General features: G+C 40.3%; 8 protein-coding genes across 8 annotated transcripts; 5 read left to right on the top strand and 3 right to left on the bottom strand. All coding sequences in view use genetic code 12, as the record gives it.

Annotated features, from left to right (window-relative positions):
• Positions 1-295: 295 nt before the first annotated feature.
• Positions 296-2,629, bottom strand: TIP20 (Tip20p; the record flags this gene model as incomplete). The annotated part of the gene is made up of 1 exon (XM_051751641.1): positions 296-2,629. The coding sequence occupies one exon, from the start codon at positions 2,627-2,629 to the stop codon at positions 296-298; it is 2,334 nt and encodes a 777-aa protein (XP_051611260.1).
• Positions 2,630-2,902: 273 nt separating this feature from the next.
• Positions 2,903-4,489, top strand: CCT3 (chaperonin-containing T-complex subunit; the record flags this gene model as incomplete). The annotated part of the gene is made up of 1 exon (XM_051751630.1): positions 2,903-4,489. The coding sequence occupies one exon, from the start codon at positions 2,903-2,905 to the stop codon at positions 4,487-4,489; it is 1,587 nt and encodes a 528-aa protein (XP_051611259.1).
• Positions 4,490-4,523: 34 nt separating this feature from the next.
• On the bottom strand, positions 4,524-5,246 carry KGF57_000232 (putative dephospho-CoA kinase; the record flags this gene model as incomplete). Its single annotated transcript, XM_051751619.1, has 1 exon — positions 4,524-5,246. One exon carries the CDS (start codon positions 5,244-5,246, stop codon positions 4,524-4,526), a length of 723 nt encoding a protein of 240 aa, XP_051611258.1.
• A 99-nt stretch (positions 5,247-5,345) lies between these two features.
• KGF57_000231 (2-dehydropantoate 2-reductase) lies at positions 5,346-6,410 on the top strand (the record flags this gene model as incomplete). Its single annotated transcript, XM_051751608.1, has 1 exon — positions 5,346-6,410. One exon carries the CDS (start codon positions 5,346-5,348, stop codon positions 6,408-6,410), a length of 1,065 nt encoding a protein of 354 aa, XP_051611257.1.
• A 73-nt stretch (positions 6,411-6,483) lies between these two features.
• On the bottom strand, positions 6,484-7,700 carry KGF57_000230 (protein-lysine N-methyltransferase; the record flags this gene model as incomplete). Its single annotated transcript, XM_051751597.1, has 2 exons — positions 6,484-6,501; positions 6,591-7,700. The coding sequence occupies 2 exons, from the start codon at positions 7,698-7,700 to the stop codon at positions 6,484-6,486; spliced, it is 1,128 nt and encodes a 375-aa protein (XP_051611256.1).
• A 978-nt stretch (positions 7,701-8,678) lies between these two features.
• Positions 8,679-12,002, top strand: PSD2 (phosphatidylserine decarboxylase 2; the record flags this gene model as incomplete). The annotated part of the gene is made up of 1 exon (XM_051751585.1): positions 8,679-12,002. The coding sequence occupies one exon, from the start codon at positions 8,679-8,681 to the stop codon at positions 12,000-12,002; it is 3,324 nt and encodes a 1,107-aa protein (XP_051611255.1).
• A 189-nt stretch (positions 12,003-12,191) lies between these two features.
• On the top strand, positions 12,192-13,133 carry KGF57_000228 (NAM2; the record flags this gene model as incomplete). The annotated part of the gene is made up of 2 exons (XM_051751574.1): positions 12,192-12,306; positions 12,760-13,133. The coding sequence occupies 2 exons, from the start codon at positions 12,192-12,194 to the stop codon at positions 13,131-13,133; spliced, it is 489 nt and encodes a 162-aa protein (XP_051611254.1).
• A 2,141-nt stretch (positions 13,134-15,274) lies between these two features.
• Positions 15,275-16,072, top strand: KGF57_000227 (acetate uptake transporter family protein; the record flags this gene model as incomplete). The annotated part of the gene is made up of 1 exon (XM_051751563.1): positions 15,275-16,072. The coding sequence occupies one exon, from the start codon at positions 15,275-15,277 to the stop codon at positions 16,070-16,072; it is 798 nt and encodes a 265-aa protein (XP_051611253.1).
• Positions 16,073-16,346: the final 274 nt, after the last annotated feature.

Below are 16,346 nucleotides of genomic sequence, written 5' to 3'. Positions count from 1 at the left end.
TCAATGCTGGCTTATCAGGATTGGCAAATGCGTGTCTATCAACACAATTGAACGAAGCATTCAATTCACCACCCAAGAACCAAGCTGTGCCGTTTATCAGGTGATAATCTCAAATGGTAACACAGGTTCAGCATGTCTTCATATGCCAGCCTGTAGTATTTTGCTGGTTACTCACCTCACTGCCTAATGTGCAGTGTGGGAGAAGAAGAAAGGCATATTTTATTTTGTCAGTNAAAAAAAGAAACTTTTTTTATTTTTTTTTGTTTTTCATTTCTATTCTATATATTATAGGTTTTCATAGCTGTATACGACCCAATAAATCAAGTACTTCACCGTTACTCAAAGCGTCTATGCCATGTCCATAATCTGATCTCAATTTATCTAATGCATTTCTTTGTGTCCTGATCATAGCCGCCTTAGACGAAGAAACAGAATCTAGCACATCGATAGCCTGAACCACTTTTACATAACTTCGATTTCCATCGTTGGACAATGTGTAGTCATCAAAGCGTGTGATAGAACTCAGTCTTCTGGTGTTCAATAAAAGAGTCGCATGTAGAAAGCTGACCAAGTAGTTGAAGTCCAGAATTAGTTGTCTAACGCCTACTTTTGAAAACCGGTTATTGGTGATAACGTACTCATACAACAAGTCTGAAATAACAGTAACTGCCATATTTGTCACGGCAAAGTAATCGATTCTGGAAACTGACTTTTCCACAATATCAAGATAAGTTGGTAATGTGTTTATAAGTGGTGCTAAATTAGGTGATGGAACAATATCAGATTCTTGTGCATCCAAATCCGAATCCCAGCGACCTGTATTGACATAGGGTTTCAACAACTGTTTGATTTCAACTCGCAAGATTCCCAAATAACTATGCAAGGTCCTGTCAAGTAGTTCTTCAAACTTGTTCGAGATTGCGCTGAATAGCCCCTCATCCCTTTCCAAATCCAGAGTGGGTGTCGTAAAGCTTTGATACATTTTCCAAAGCTGCACAAACACAATCTCAGCGTTCCATTTTTCGATTCCATCGCCAACAAACTTTGTTGAGCAGTAGATTTCGGTTAGCTTTTCCAAGCTGGTAATTACTTCAGTCTCGCGTTTGTTCACAGACTTCGTGTCGGTGTCAATACCACCGGGTATCATCGTCAACACGCTCTTGGTGTTCTTATCAGTCAATTGTTTGTGCTGCTGAATCAATTGTTCCAAGTACAAATCAAGCAAATGCAACTGAATACTGGACACGTATTTTAATTGAAATTTCACAATACTAAGTGTTTGGACGTGAGAATTCAAATTTTCAACAAGTTTCACAAGTCCATAGGCGGAAAATGTTGGCCGTAAGTACTTCATCGAAACAGTTGTATCCTTGCCAGTTCTTTTGTTTGGCTGATAATCGAAATCAATTTTCATCCAATCGTTTGCACTCATAATTTCGTTGTTGAACCTCTTGATCGCCAACGTCTTTTCAAACTCTAGCCAACTCTCAAACGCACGATTATGCTCGTCTAATAATATATCACCAGTTATTCCTGTCCACTTTTCCTTTGCCGGGGTTGCCGATATCGTTGAGTACGGGTTGTACTTGTACTTGTTCCGAAGTCTTTGGTCGAATGTGGATAATTCAAATATCAAATGTGACAATAAGACACCGTATTTCTCCCTCACTTTGTTATCATATTCAGATTTCAAATTGGTATTGATCACTTGAATCACCTTGTTCATCTTGTTACGCACAGGCACAAGCAAAGTCGTAATCGCCTCGTATGTTCCAACTTTACCAACTTTCTTGAACGGTTCCTCAACAATTATGTTTATGACAGGCAAGCTGTCTTCCAAGCAATTTTCAACAAAGCTTAACGCCCATTCTGGTTTTGATAACTTATTAGTGTCTTTGTTTGGGGTATCAAAATGATAATGAAATCTGGTATTTAGTGGTTCTAATAGACATTCCATCGCCCACCATGTACCAGGGTATGATGGCGTGTTTCGAATGGCTTGCAATTGAATCAACTTCTCAGTAACTTCAGCTATTAAAGATAGTGCTTCCTTCGTCACGGTGGCTTTATTCAACCATCTGCTTTCCTTAACAAGTTGACGCAATTCATCCACAAACTTCTCCTTCCTTCGACTAATCTCATGTTCCAATTGTGAAATCAATTCGGGTGCATTCGATTCAGTCACATCCAGAGAAAGGGAGCGCAAATCCTCCAAAGAAGTGTTGCTTGCTAGTTTGGTCTCAATCTGTTGACATTTCAATAGATACTCCTTCTGTATTTCTGCCACCTGTTTCTTCTTGATCTGAATTTGCAATTCCCTCAATACCGGTACATCGCCGAATTCATGGAGCAATGCAGTCACATTGTCATAACTCTCCTTCAAGTCGTCCAACGTCGTTACAACCAGAACAACAGATATTATTTTCTCCACCGCGTCATTCAACTTAGACTTATCCAATTCTGGTTCTGTTTCTCCCCCTGATGGAGCTCCTTCTAAACCCGATAACTTGTCTGCCACGATCTTCCTTACTTGCTCATTGAGGGCCCCCAACGCATCTACTTTCGCATTGACAAATTGCAAGTCATCTATACTTGTAAAATTGGAGTTGATATAGTTTGCAAGTGCCATATTGTTTAGTACTGACTATGTTGATAATATGAATATTAACCCTAGTATTTGTCAGTGCGTACACGTCCCTCTCTCTCTCTCTCTTTCCCTTTCTCTTTGCTAACTCGGCTTCACGATTGATCGAAGTTGGTGGAACAAAAAGAATGAGGGAAAAAAAAAAACAAAAAAAAAAAATTTCAATTTCCCATCAGAGAGAGAGCCAAAGCACTGAACATTCCCCTCCAGTTTCAACGTCATCTTAGTCAGTACTATTCTAAACTACTTCAATTGACAATGCAGGCACCAGTTGTATACTTGAATACCTCTACCCAGAGGCAAACTGGAAGACAAGCTCAAGTGGCCAACATCACTGCAGCAAAAGCGGTTGCCGATATCATCAGAACGTGTTTGGGTCCTAAAGCCATGTTGAAAATGTTGTTGGACCCCATGGGTGGTATAGTGTTGACCAATGACGGTCATGCTATTCTTAGAGAAATTGATGTATCTCATCCTGCTGCCAAATCGATGATTGAACTTTCAAGAACTCAAGACGAAGAGGTTGGAGATGGTACCACGACAGTCATTATTTTAGCTGGTGAAATATTGGCACAAACTTTCCCCTACATTGAAAAGAATATACACCCCGTCATCATCATCCAAGCATTGAAGCAAGCTTTGAAAGATGCATTAGAGGTTATTCACGAGGTCTCTAAAGAAGTGGATATAAATAACGACAAGGCAATGATCCTGTTAATCAAAGCCTCCATTGGTACCAAATATATCAACAAGTGGGCTGAAAAGATGTGTGAATTGAGCTTGCAAGCCGTCAGAACGGTCATGGTTCAAAAGGGAGAATACAAGGAGATTGACGTGAAGAGGTATGTCAGAATCGAAAAAATACCTGGAGGAGAAGTGGCCGACTCAGAGGTACTTGATGGTATTTTGTTGAACAAGGATGTGGTTCATCCAAAAATGAAAAGACATATTGACAACCCAAGGGTCATTTTGTTGGACTGTCCGTTGGAGTATAAAAAGGGTGAATCACAAACAAATATTGAAATTACCAAAGAGGATGATTGGAACAGGATCTTGCAAATTGAGGAAGAACAAGTTAAATTGATGTGTGAACAATTGTTAGAATTCAAGCCCGACTTGGTCATTACCGAAAAGGGTGTCAGCGATTTGGCTCAGCACTATCTTTTGAAAGGTGGTGTTTCTGCGTTGAGAAGGGTCAAAAAATCTGATAATAACCGAATCGCCAGAGCAACTGGTGCGACCATTGTAAACAGGGTTGAGGATTTAAAAGAATCTGATGTTGGAACCAAATGTGGAGAGTTCAAGGTTGAATTAATTGGCGATGAGTATTTTGCTTTCCTTGACAAATGTAAGAAGCCGCAAGCTTGTACTGTTATATTGAGAGGGGCCTCAAAGGATATTTTGAATGAAATAGAAAGGAATCTACATGATGCCATGGCAGTGACAAGAAACGTCATGTTTGAACCATCTTTAAGTCCTGGTGGTGGTGCTACTGAAATGGCTTGTAGTGTGAAGTTGTCAGAAAAGGCCAAAACTATTGAAGGGGTTGAGCAATACCCTTATCAGGCAGTAGCTGATGCATTTGAAGTCATACCTAGGACATTGATTCAAAATTGTGGTGGCAATCCAATCAAAGTCTTATCGCAGTTGAGAGCCAAGCAAGCACTGGGAAACTACACATATGGGATAGACGGCGAAAATGGTAAAGTGGTGGATATGACAGATTACGGCATATGGGAACCAGAAGTTATCAAGCAACAGTCGATCAAGACTGCAATCGAGAGTGCCTGCTTACTTTTGAGAGTTGATGATATTGTTAGTGGGGTACGTCAAACACAAGGTTAGGATTATTTTTCTTTTTCTAGTGTATCACTACTTTCTAAGTAGATTTTGGTTTTGCCCCCTTGTACTTTTCGGCGATTCTTCTGATGGCGAATGTGAAGCAAGCAGACAAAACACCAAATGGTGGAAACAAATCTAAAATTGTCCATATTTTGCTAGGTTTGATCTCTTTTGAGAGAAGAGCTATCGCGTCTTTCAAATCAGAAACTGACCCAGAATTATCAACGACGATATCACTTCTGTAATTCCTTTCAGTATTTGACATTTGACTTTTAATTCTATTCTCTGCATCGCTTCTTGTCAACTCGGCATTTCTAGCCAACAATCTCTCAATTTGTAGGTCAGCTGCTGTTGACACAGTAACTATGAGACCACATATCAAGTACAACTGGGATTCAAACAACAAGGGAACGTCCAAGATTACCAAGCTTTTGCAGCTAGCATAGGCGCTCAAGATTTGTGCCACAATTTCCCACCTAACAGCCGGGTGGACTATTGAGTTGAGAATCTTTAGTTTGTTCTTGTCTTCAAAAACAGCTCTTCCCAAGATAGCTCGGTTGAGTGTGCCGTCCTCGTTTAATAAATTCGGAACATCGCTAAAGGCTGTGACAACTTTCTTGTAAGCAGGCTTGCCTGGTATCACTACTTCTCGAGCAATCAAATCGGCATCTATCACCGTGTAATGGTATTTGGTTTTGAGCTCGTGGGATACGGTGGATTTACCACATGCTATTCCACCGGTTAGACCAACAATAAGCATGATATGCTAGTGCAAGCCATTCTAGAATCCGATCGTATTTTGTTGATCGCAGAAAAATTTCCAGCTCGCAATACTCATCAAACTAAAGAGCACATTGAAATGACACCAATTCAAAAAATTGCCGAACCACTCAAGGTGCATATATTAGGTGCCGGTGCTTTGGGGTCTCTTGTGGCCCATGATTTGAAAATGTTTCAGCAGCAGAGGCCCGTGTTGCCAGCACTTTTGCTTCGACCAAATAAGTCATCAATCAAGGATAGGTTCATAAGAGTGAAAAGTCCAGATCATGTACATAGAGCAAAGGACTCCTCGGTTGAGGTGCCGGTTGACAAAGCCAAGGATCTTCAGGGGAATAGTATTGAGAATTTGATTATAACTACCAAATGTTTTCAAACCGAGGCAGCTTTACAACCATATATTGAAAACTTGTCTTCAAAATCCAATGTGCTAATTCTACAAAATGGGATGGGGATGCCCGATTTTCTCACAAAGAGATTCTGGGTGAATAGTTCAAATTGTCCCAAGTTTTTTGAAGCGATCACCACCCATGGTGTTTACGTCGACGAACATGGAGTAGTAAATCATGCGTCAAAGGGAACTTTGCAGATTAGCAGCAACAATGGTTTGGCTACAAATGAGCTTCCAGAGATGATTCGTGCAATTCTAAATACTCCGAGTTTGAATGCAGAGTATGTTGAGTATCACGATTTTATTTTACTTCAGATGCAGAAGTTGGTTATCAACTGTTGCATTAATCCATTGTCGGCGATATTCGATGTGCCTAACGGGAATTTGCTATACGGAGAGGATACAATCAAGCTTTGGAAATCAATAATTACTGAGTGCTTGGAGATATTTCATGTGGAGTATCCCATTTTGGAAGAAATACCGCAATCAAGGGCCTTTTTGAGCGAAAGTCGGCTTTTGGATATAGTGACTTCGGTATGCCGATCAACTGCATTGAATAGCTCTTCCATGAGACAAGATGTTCGGAATTTAAGAAACACTGAGATAGACAACTTGAACGGATACATTTCTTTCTTGGGGAAAAAACACAACAAGGCAACATTTACAAATTCAATGATCACGAGTATGGTGAAGACGAAGTTGGGTATAGATAGAGGTGTCGATAAAGCTGCTGCTGATGCGATACTAAGTTTATAGTTGTTTTAGACTATCAGTGACTGCACGAGCCAATTGTTTGCGATCTTTGTAGAGTGTCCCAATCGCTCTTTTTCTAGCTTGCAATGTGGGACTGTCATCGTCTGCGAATTGTAAATACTGATACTTTTCTGCTTCGTGTATCACTTGTCCTAGAATGTTTGAGATGAGTTCAAGGGATACGGCTTTGTATGAGGTGCCATCAAAGTTTCCATTGATCAATCCAATCAACCGTCGTGACTCTTGAGGTGTCGACTCTTGAAGGGTAGCCAAGGCTACCTCAGTCCGGAAAGACAACCCTTCTCGATTAACGGTGTAATTTCCAAAATAGTGATGTTGTTTCAAAAATTCAATCTGCTGTGGCTTCAATATAGCTAATATTGCTTTCGTTAGATCGATGTCATCCCACTTGTTGTTGGGTACAATAAATCCGTACTCTGTAAGAAGAAATTCGTTGCTGTGTGGTCCATAACTGAAATATAATTGTTCACCAGAAGCATAGCTAGATGTCGTAAATACTTGGAATCCTTTGCTGTCAATTTTCAAATTGCAATGATCATCGGGAGAATGATTGATGAAATCTATATAAGGTGCCAATGTGAAATTATCCTGGGTGTTTTTGCTGGTGGGGAGCTTCATGTATAAACAACGAGAGTTGACACTGAGCCAGGAGAGTAGGAACTCTTGCCTAGACACAAGTGAGAGAGCATTCTCAGTTTTCAGACTGAGCATCTCAAATACAACTTTGAAATCATGCTCGAAACGTTTGAGTACCTTATCGTGCATCCGTCTCGTTGATTCAGGTAACAAGTTTACCGTTTCAACATCGTAGAGTAAGGTCACTAACGAAAAATCCTCGAATGTAGGTAGCATTTCAAGGAACGGTTTCCAGTAAGACTTTTCCCGCTTCCTCTCCATCGCTATATACATTGCTAATAATTGAAATGAAGACAATTCAAGCAACTCCTCTTTCGATAAACTTTGATATATTGTGGCGTAGACATCATGAACCACATCTGCAGAAGCACTCATTTGATGGTCAAGTTTCATTCCGTTATATTTAGCAATATGATTCAACACCGTAACAGAGTTCATCAAGAAAACATGAGGAACGTTGATAATCAAATTATGCGGCTTGATGCTTTCTCGGGCGTAAACTCCTCTTCCCGAGTCTTCAACATCTCGAACAACGAGTGTGGGAGATATGAACGTCTTTTGCAAATTTCGTTCACCAATTTGCGTAGAATTGACCCATTCTAAAAGGTGTGAAAGGCGGAAATCAAAATCCTCCATACTGTCTTCCACAACTGCGTTTAAGTGAGAGAGAGATGTGTGCTTTGCTTTTCTTTTCGCAGAATTTTGTCAGAGAGAGAGAGAGACAGAGAGAGAGAGAGAGGGGTGGGGAGGAAGGATTGAGGCAATAGCTCTTGTTGACAGAGTTTTATTCGTCAAATTTCTTCCTAGTGGAAGATGGCATCCTTCTACGTATAGACCCCAGGATTGCCACTACCTAACGATGGCTTAAACGATGGCTTAAACGTAACGAGAGGTATCTGACGAAGAGATGGCTGCACTGTGAGATCTTAATGGACACAGTAGGTAGAATACTCTTCCCACTCATCGGCCACAGCCCTACCTCCAGAATATAGTCAATGTAAGGGTGCCTGTGGAACGATGGTCCCATGGGAGTACTGACAGAATTGGCTGAAAGGTGCTTGCAGTGATGGTTTCGCCACTAGCAGAGGATTCAATTATTTGTCGTACACCCCTCACAGATGGTTCCAAGTAATTATAGCCCATGTAGGATAGCAGATGGTGTCAAGTACAAGTAACATGTTGTAGTCTTTCTTGTACTCACTTGGCGTGGCCACTTAACACTTCAATGATGCTAATTTTAGAAACCTCCCTCCAACCACCTGCGTCAAATCTGTCGATCGGCTTTTCTCTGTTTTGGTTTTGTCGTCTCCGCCTCAAATTTTGTGTGTACCTCCCCGCCAGCGAGGCGTGGACAATGCACAGCGGCAGAGCTTGGTTCTCAACGCTAAACTCCGCACAGGGTGTAACGACTAGTGCAAAAAAAAAAACAAATCAACGAATACATCTGGACAAGCCACCCTCATTGTGGATTGGATTAGATTGGACTGGATAGGACAGGTGAACCGCTTCACCCCACTCTTCCCCAAATTTCAATTCAACATAGAATTTCTCAAAGTTTGACAACTCATTTTGAATTGTTGAAACGCATTGACGAACAAGAACATAAAATAAGCCATGGACAGGCGAAACCAGGATTCTTCCAAGCAGAGCTCTGAATCCAATGCGAGCTCCAACTCGACTTCGCATACGTCGCTTAAGAATATTAACAATACTGGAGCCCCCAAGATCCATATAGATGAAAGTACGGATGGTGCATCTCAGTACAAATTGTATTTGAAAATTAATGCTAATCGGGCAGCAGATTTGGTCAACACATCAGACAGCGAGAAGGAAGCGAGCTCAACTAGACATTCGTCAAAGAAGTACGTTAACCCGGTGCTTGTTGCCAAGATCAATGACCACAAGAAAGCGACGCAGAGAAAAACCAATACGAATCAGCCAAGTTGGGACGATGAGTTGAGCATTCCCTTGAATCGAGGAGACTTGACATCAATTCTAGTGATTTCTGTATGGGACAAACATAAAAGATACAAGAACTACCTTGGTGAATTAAGGTTGAGTTTAGAAAAGTTGTTCTTCAAAAATGATGGAACTTTCATAGAAAAGACTGAGTTGAAATGGTATGGTCTCAGCTCCAACTCTACAGTTCACGCCTTCGTCACCGGATCAGTTCTACTCTCGTTTGAGTTGTTTGTGAAAAAGAGAATGTCGCGTGCACCTAGAGGCAAAGGAGGTGTAGGGGCAAACATTGCTGCACAAATGCAAGGCTTCAGACTAAACGTAACAGAACAAGAGTTCAGAGCTTGGTTGCGAAGCTTAATTGAACCGGATTCAAAAGCGCTTCATCTGTTGACACCAGATGAGCAAGGATTTTACGATGAAGCAATGACAGATGTATCTGAAACGGAGTCGTTAGCCACAAAAAAGTCCGCGTCGTCTGGGTTGAGTAATGGCAAGCCGCTGGATAGCTTCAAGAAGAGCAGTTTTCTTGGTGTTCGAGGCAACGACAAGTACGCAAGCTCTTTGTCCGAGCAGTCGTCTTATTTGTCTACTGATGGTTACAGTGATGGGAACTTGTCTCAGGGTGGAGATGACAAAAGAGAGAGGCCGAAGAGGAGATTGGGTATTAGAAGAACCAAGCCCACTCGTGAAGAGGCTTCAAAGGATGCTTTTGAATTGAGGGGACGTCAAGTATTGGGTGTTTTGTTCATTGAGATTGTTTCTTGTGAAGACCTACCACCCATTTCAAACTTCACTCATACCAGCTTTGATATGGATCCGTTTGTGGTGGTGACTTTTGGTAAAAAAACTTTTAGGACAAGTTGGAAACGTCACACGTTGCTGCCAATTTTTAACGAACGTGTTGCGTTTGAGGTTATGGCCCATGAGAGCAATTACACTGTGCAGTTTTCTGTTCTTGATAGAGATCGATTTTCGTTCCATGACGATGTGGCACACTTGAAGCTAGCACTTCGCGATCTCATCGAACTTTCTCCCTTTCAATCCTTGATGGAACACGGCGTTTCCAGCTCCGAAGCAAGTATCAATTTAGAGCCTGGACAATATACCAGCGACAATGATGCCACACTGAATTCACGCGTCAAAATATTAGAGGACGACAATATTGTCAAACAGGTTAGGCGAGGAAGGTTCTCGAATAGAAAAAAAATTGTTGAGTCCACGGTAGACACTTCAAAGTTTAAGGTGATGTCTTTAAGTCTTGATTTGCACGACCAAAAATATTTGGGTAAATATTCACCAAAGTTGAAAATTCGTGTTCGCTTTGAGACTTACAATGAATTGAGAAGAGAGTTTTGGAGGGTCTTGTTGAAACAGTATGATTTAGGTACCACCAAGGAAGAAGAGGCTTATGAATATATGGAACTAGTCTCTCTCTTGGACGCCTTAGGGTCCAAGGATGCGGAAGCTTTAGTTGAGGAGTTTTACAAAAACTTGGGCAAGGATGTTATGGCAGATACATTAACCTATGACGATATAATCGAACAACTTGAGATCCACGTGAGTTTAAACGATCAAAATTCAAATCAAATTTTCGTGTTTGACACATGCCCCTTGTGTTCGCAAAAGCGACTTTCAAAAAAGCAAGATACGGATATAATTACTCATTTTGCCATTTGCGCCTCCAAAGATTGGAGTATTGTGAACAAACTTCTTGTCTCGTCTTATGCCACACCTCGTCATGCCACTAAGAAGTGGTACTCAAAAGCACTTATAAAGCTTACCTATGGGAAATATAAGCTAGGTGGTAACACGGCAAACATTTTTGTACAAGATCGGTTGACTGGAATCATTGTGGAGGAGAAAATGAGTGTTTACGTTCGGTTGGGCATCCGTTTGCTATACAAGGGTTTGGATAAAGCAAAATCGACGAGGGTGAGGTTACTACTCAGTAGTCTAAGCAAAAAACAGGGTAAGAAATTTGATTCACCGCTGCTGAAGGCTGATATTGCATCTTTCATCAAGTTTCACAAACTCAGTCTTGAAGATTGTTTGATTGACAATCCAGGCGGATATCCAACTTTCAACGAATTTTTCTACAGGAAATTGAAGCCTAATGCACGTTTGATAGAGGATAAGGAAAACGATGGGATTGTTTCCTCTCCCGCCGATTGTAGGTGCACTGTGTTTGAATCCGTCAATGATGCAACAAATTTGTGGATAAAAGGAAGAAATTTCACATTAGCAAAATTGTTCAATGGTAATTTCCAAAACTTGAATAAAACCAATTTGTATCAACCTGATCAATGTTCATTAGGAATATTCAGGCTAGCACCACAAGACTATCATAGATTTCATTCGCCAGTGTCGGGAAAAGTGGGGTCAATCAAATACATCGAGGGTGAGTATTACACAGTCAATCCGATGGCTATTAGATCGGAGTTGGATGTCTTTGGGGAGAATGTGCGTAGTATCATCCCAATTCATACCGAAAAGTATGGCACTGTGATTATGATTGCTGTTGGGGCAATGATGGTTGGCTCGATCTGTCTTACCAAACAGGAAGGCGATTCAATTGAACGAGGGGAAGAAGTTGGATATTTCAAGTTTGGTGGATCAACGATCATATTATTATTCGACAAGACCAAGTTTCTGTTTGATGGGGACTTGTTGTCAAACTCCAAATCGTGCATTGAAACTTTGGTCCGTGTGGGACAATCGATTGGGCATTCTCCTGACGTGAGTGAGTTCCAAAGAGATCATGTTGATTTTGATCAGTTACCACAAACTACTAAGTTGAAATTGATTCGTGTTTTGACTGGTGGTGATTTAACTGATAAGCATCAATTGAGTAACTGGGAGGCAAGGAGAACGGAAATGGAAGCCGACGAAGAGGAGGACATATATGTGTCTGATTCCAACATGAGTTTTGGGGGCGAATCCTCGATGGATGAAGAAGGATCCATTGCATCGCGTTAGAGTTATATATGGAAAGTAGCACTGACTCAATGTAAACCCAAAAAGAAAAAAAAAAAAAAAAAAAAAAATGTGAGACTCAAAGGGAACACATAATTTGCATTGTCAAGTGACTCCACATTTGATCAAGAGTGCTGTCTCTGTCTCCTTATCCGTCTTTTTTTCTTTTGCCCTCTACGCCAGAATTCATCAATGACGTCCACTCAATCATCAACATCAGAGAATGACAGCCACCCAATCATCAACGATCTCCATCCAATTGAACTTGCTGCCCATTCATTGCTAACTGGACCGTTGGATACGTTGGGTGAGAATTTCGAGCTGTTGAATCAGTCACAGATTATCCTTTTGACGAGACTACGTGTTATTGGTAGCCGGTTACACTCCTTCAGGGAGTTGATCGAACTGAACGATATTAGTGAAAAAGATTTGACAGCACAATTTAACAAAGTGAGAGATTTGTCAGACCGATTGACAAAGATATTGAAACTGTTGGACAAAATCGAATCTAGAATATTGCAATTGAGCGAATAAGTGCAGGGGTATTGCAACACGTTAAAGACCAACAACTTGAATTGAGAATAACAAAGAGAAATGGAACGAGGTCAGCATAGTGGATTATGCTACAACAGCAGAGAAGGCTGAACATCCCAGAAGAAGAGGAACGTTTGAATGAATGCCATCAAATATTGAGCAAATTGAAGAACATTAAAAAAGGGTTAGGGTTTTAGCAAGTCTCAATTTCACAACACCACCAAAGCCGATTCATGCCAACAACACCTCCCACAACATCATCAAACACATCAAGCCAGANTTTCAAATCCACAAGCACCGGTTGTTAGAGCATCTGGGAAGACGCCTAACATTTCCTACGAGAAGATGTCTAAATCAAAGTACAATGGAGCTGATCCTGGAGAATGTATCGCCAAGTATGGTGCTGACGCAACAAGAGCCCAGATGTTGTTTCTGGCACCTGTGTCTGATACGTTGTTGTGGAATGAGGATCAGATTGCTGGTGTTGATCGATGGCTCAAACGAGTTCTTGGGTTGAGGGAAATGGTTGCAGAGTTGAAGAGAAAAAGGTACTGGGCAAGAAGTTGCAAAAGTGACATTGAGAAATGCAATAACTGGTAGAATGGTTGTCGGGTTGAATGCGTGTGAGTTTGAATTCTACAATCAAGTTCAAGACCTAGTCAAGAGTATTGCTGACTCGGTGGATAATGTTATACTACTAAACATGCGTTACACAGATTTGACTGTGATAAGGAGAAGGATATCAATTGGATCATTGATTGCGTACAATTTCACCCTTTGAATCACAGCATTTTTGTATGGGACGCATATCAAACTTGTATTCCTTTTGTGGCAAATGTAGCAAAAACAAACTTCGTCACCACACTTCACTACTTCTCAAAACTGGAGTTCTGAACGTTTGTGTGGTTTAATTAATTTGCAGGAATTTTATCACAAATCTTTTGGAAAACGTTTAACGTGAATGTAGTGAGGAAATTCACCAGATCTGACACATGTTATACCACATTTGGAGAGGAAAAGTAGGGGATAACACGAATATAAGTACTTAAACCACATCGGAACGCTGCCTTATGTCTCTTATTGCTAAAAGCTGACAACAATTGTAAAAGAAAAGCCTAAAACCAAAAAGCCAAAAAAAAAAAACAAAAAAAAAACAAAGCAAATGAAAGCCGATAACCACCACCACTCACACCCAACAACAGAAGAGGTTTAGGAAAAAAAAAAAAACATCATCAACAATGAAACACAAAACAAAAAGCCGTCGATCGGAGTTTCGTCTTCTGCTTTTGCATCAAGGGGACACAACAACAACAACAACAACAACAACACTGACAACCAAACTGTTCTATACCTCTACAACTAATGTCTGGTGGTTAGAGAACATAGAATAGACACACCTTCTACCTCTGCTCAGTAGATGGATGGTGGATAGTAGGGGGTGAAGGGAAGCGAATGGCGGTAAAAAGAAGAGACCACACAAGAACATCTGTAAACAAGTATCAAACGCTTACTGTACCCCAGAGAATTGGCTAACTAATCTAATTTAAAAAGTAATCACCGCAGGTATAATGGGGCCGAGTAATGCAGAGTGAGGTAATGTGAGGTGGAGTAAGTATCGACAGTAGTGTAAGTAAGTGTAGAAATAATATATCTCCCTATAAAACTTGATGTGATAACAACAAAGACTCGCCTCTTGCACCACAACTACTCACATCTAATACATTGGTATATGTGCCTATTCCTACATATATACTTCATCGTTTTAAATTTTATTGTTTGCAAGTTGTTATTGTGGTAACATTCTCACACCTTTGAGAAGCTAAGGTTTGCACAAATCAGGTCTCTCAAAAAAGAAAACGAGTGAAAGCATCAAAGCTTTACCGCTCTGCATTCTTACTGGGAGCGAAGTGTGTTGTGTTGTTGTAATTTCGTTTTTTGTTTTTGTGGCTGCTCGGAGTTTTTTTTTTCTTTTTTTTTTTCTTTTTTTTGCCGTTTTATTTTCTTAATTTGATATTGAGTGATGTGATAGTGTACGTTGTTCAATAGGTTATTGTAGCAGGGGTAGTGGTTAGCACTTTGGTCCCAACTGCAATTACTACGTAACATCTTATATAATGGCGTGGTATAACATTAACAGCTCTGGTCTAAAGTTTTCTAAAATATTTTCAGTTTAAAAAAAAGACTGAAATACCTCTGTTGTTGTCAACCAATAAGTTACATCTTTGCATGCTAGTTCCTGATATCATGTAATTTCCCATATGCTTACTTCAGTAAACCCTACCCTTTTTTCATAGTATTATTATTAGACTTCTGTTACCATTCCAATGGTGGTGGTGTGTTTTTTTTTTCTTCTTCTTTTTCTTGTTTTTTTCTTGTCTGTTTTGATTAAATTTTGTGGGGAGAGATGTGTGTTTGTACTTTCATCACAAGAACAACCCACCACCAACTGGCCACCACAAACGAATGGAATTGGATGCTGGAGCTCTTCTTTATAATTTTATATGTGCTCGTACTTTGTCACCACTCATGTTAAACTACACAAACCCCTTTCTTTTTTGATTCTTGCACATATATATATGCTTGCAAATATCACCAAGCCTTGAAACTTATTCTTCTTTGAATAATCAAAACTTACAGCTACTACGGCTACAGCCACTAATACTGCTTCAGACACCAGTCACACTAGCACATTACATCAAACTTTACTACATTTCACTTCGTCACCTTACACTACACTCCACATGTCTTCTGTATTTTCGCAAAACTCGGCTACATCCAAAAATCCTTCAACTGATGTTGACGATGCTGGTATATCAAGAGTTCATGTTCATGGCGATGGTGGGGAGTTTGTCACCATTAGTGGTCAAAAGTTTTATCGCCATGAATTAATGGCCGCGTTTGGTGGGTCTTTGAACCCCGGTGCTGCTCCATACCCCAAAGTTAACATTAATCCGGCCCCACTTGGTTTGTGTGGATTTGCTTTGACTACTTTTGTTTTGAGTTTAGTCAATGCTCGTGCTATGGGTATCTCTATCCCCAAAGTTGTCGTTTCAATGGCCTGTTTCTATGGTGGCATGGTTCAACTTTTTGCTGGCCTATTTGAATTTGTTGTTGGTAATACATTTGGTTGTACTGCTTTAACTTCTTATGGGGCCTTTTGGTTAAGTTATGCCGCCATTCATATCGAAGCTTTTGGTATTGGTGCAGCTTATGAAGGTAGTGATCAATTGACAAATGCAGTCTCCTTTTTCTTGTTGGGTTGGACAATTTTCACATTCATGTTACTCTTAAATACGGTGAAGTCAACTTGGCCATTCTTTTTATTGTTCTTGTTTTTGTTTTTGACATTCTTGTTGCTCACTGTCGGTGATTTCACTGGAATATTGGGCGTAACTCGTACCGGTGGCATCTTTGGAGTTATCACTGCCATTATTGCCTGGTATAACGCTTTTGCTGGTACTGCCACAAGCCTTAATTCGTACATTGTTGCCCATTCACTCCCTATGCCATCCAATAATGCTTTAAAGAAACACACTTAAAGTGTCTATAATCACAAACTCCAATGAAAGAGGGGAGAGAAAGAAATGCAAATAAAGGAGACAATCATAAGTGCAAAGTTGGTCTTTCATTGAAACATGATGTGGTTATCTGTTTTAACTATTCGAAACTCTCATAACGTCTTTGTATTCACGCAAAACCACTATCACCAAGATTTTATACAGTGTGGACAAATTTAGGAAAGGGTGCAGATCAGTAATTAGTGTTATATAAAGAACCGAGGATGTACGTTTTGAAATGCAATGTAATTTCTTG

The sequence above is a fragment of the Candida theae genome (genome assembly GCF_024610275.1).
Source record: "Candida theae strain CBS 12239 chromosome Unknown scaffold101, whole genome shotgun sequence".
Classification (NCBI taxonomy): domain Eukaryota; kingdom Fungi; phylum Ascomycota; class Pichiomycetes; order Serinales; family Debaryomycetaceae; genus Lodderomyces; species Lodderomyces theae.
The sequence above is the reverse complement of the archived record's forward strand: the minus strand, read 5'-3'. Positions and strand labels throughout refer to the sequence as shown.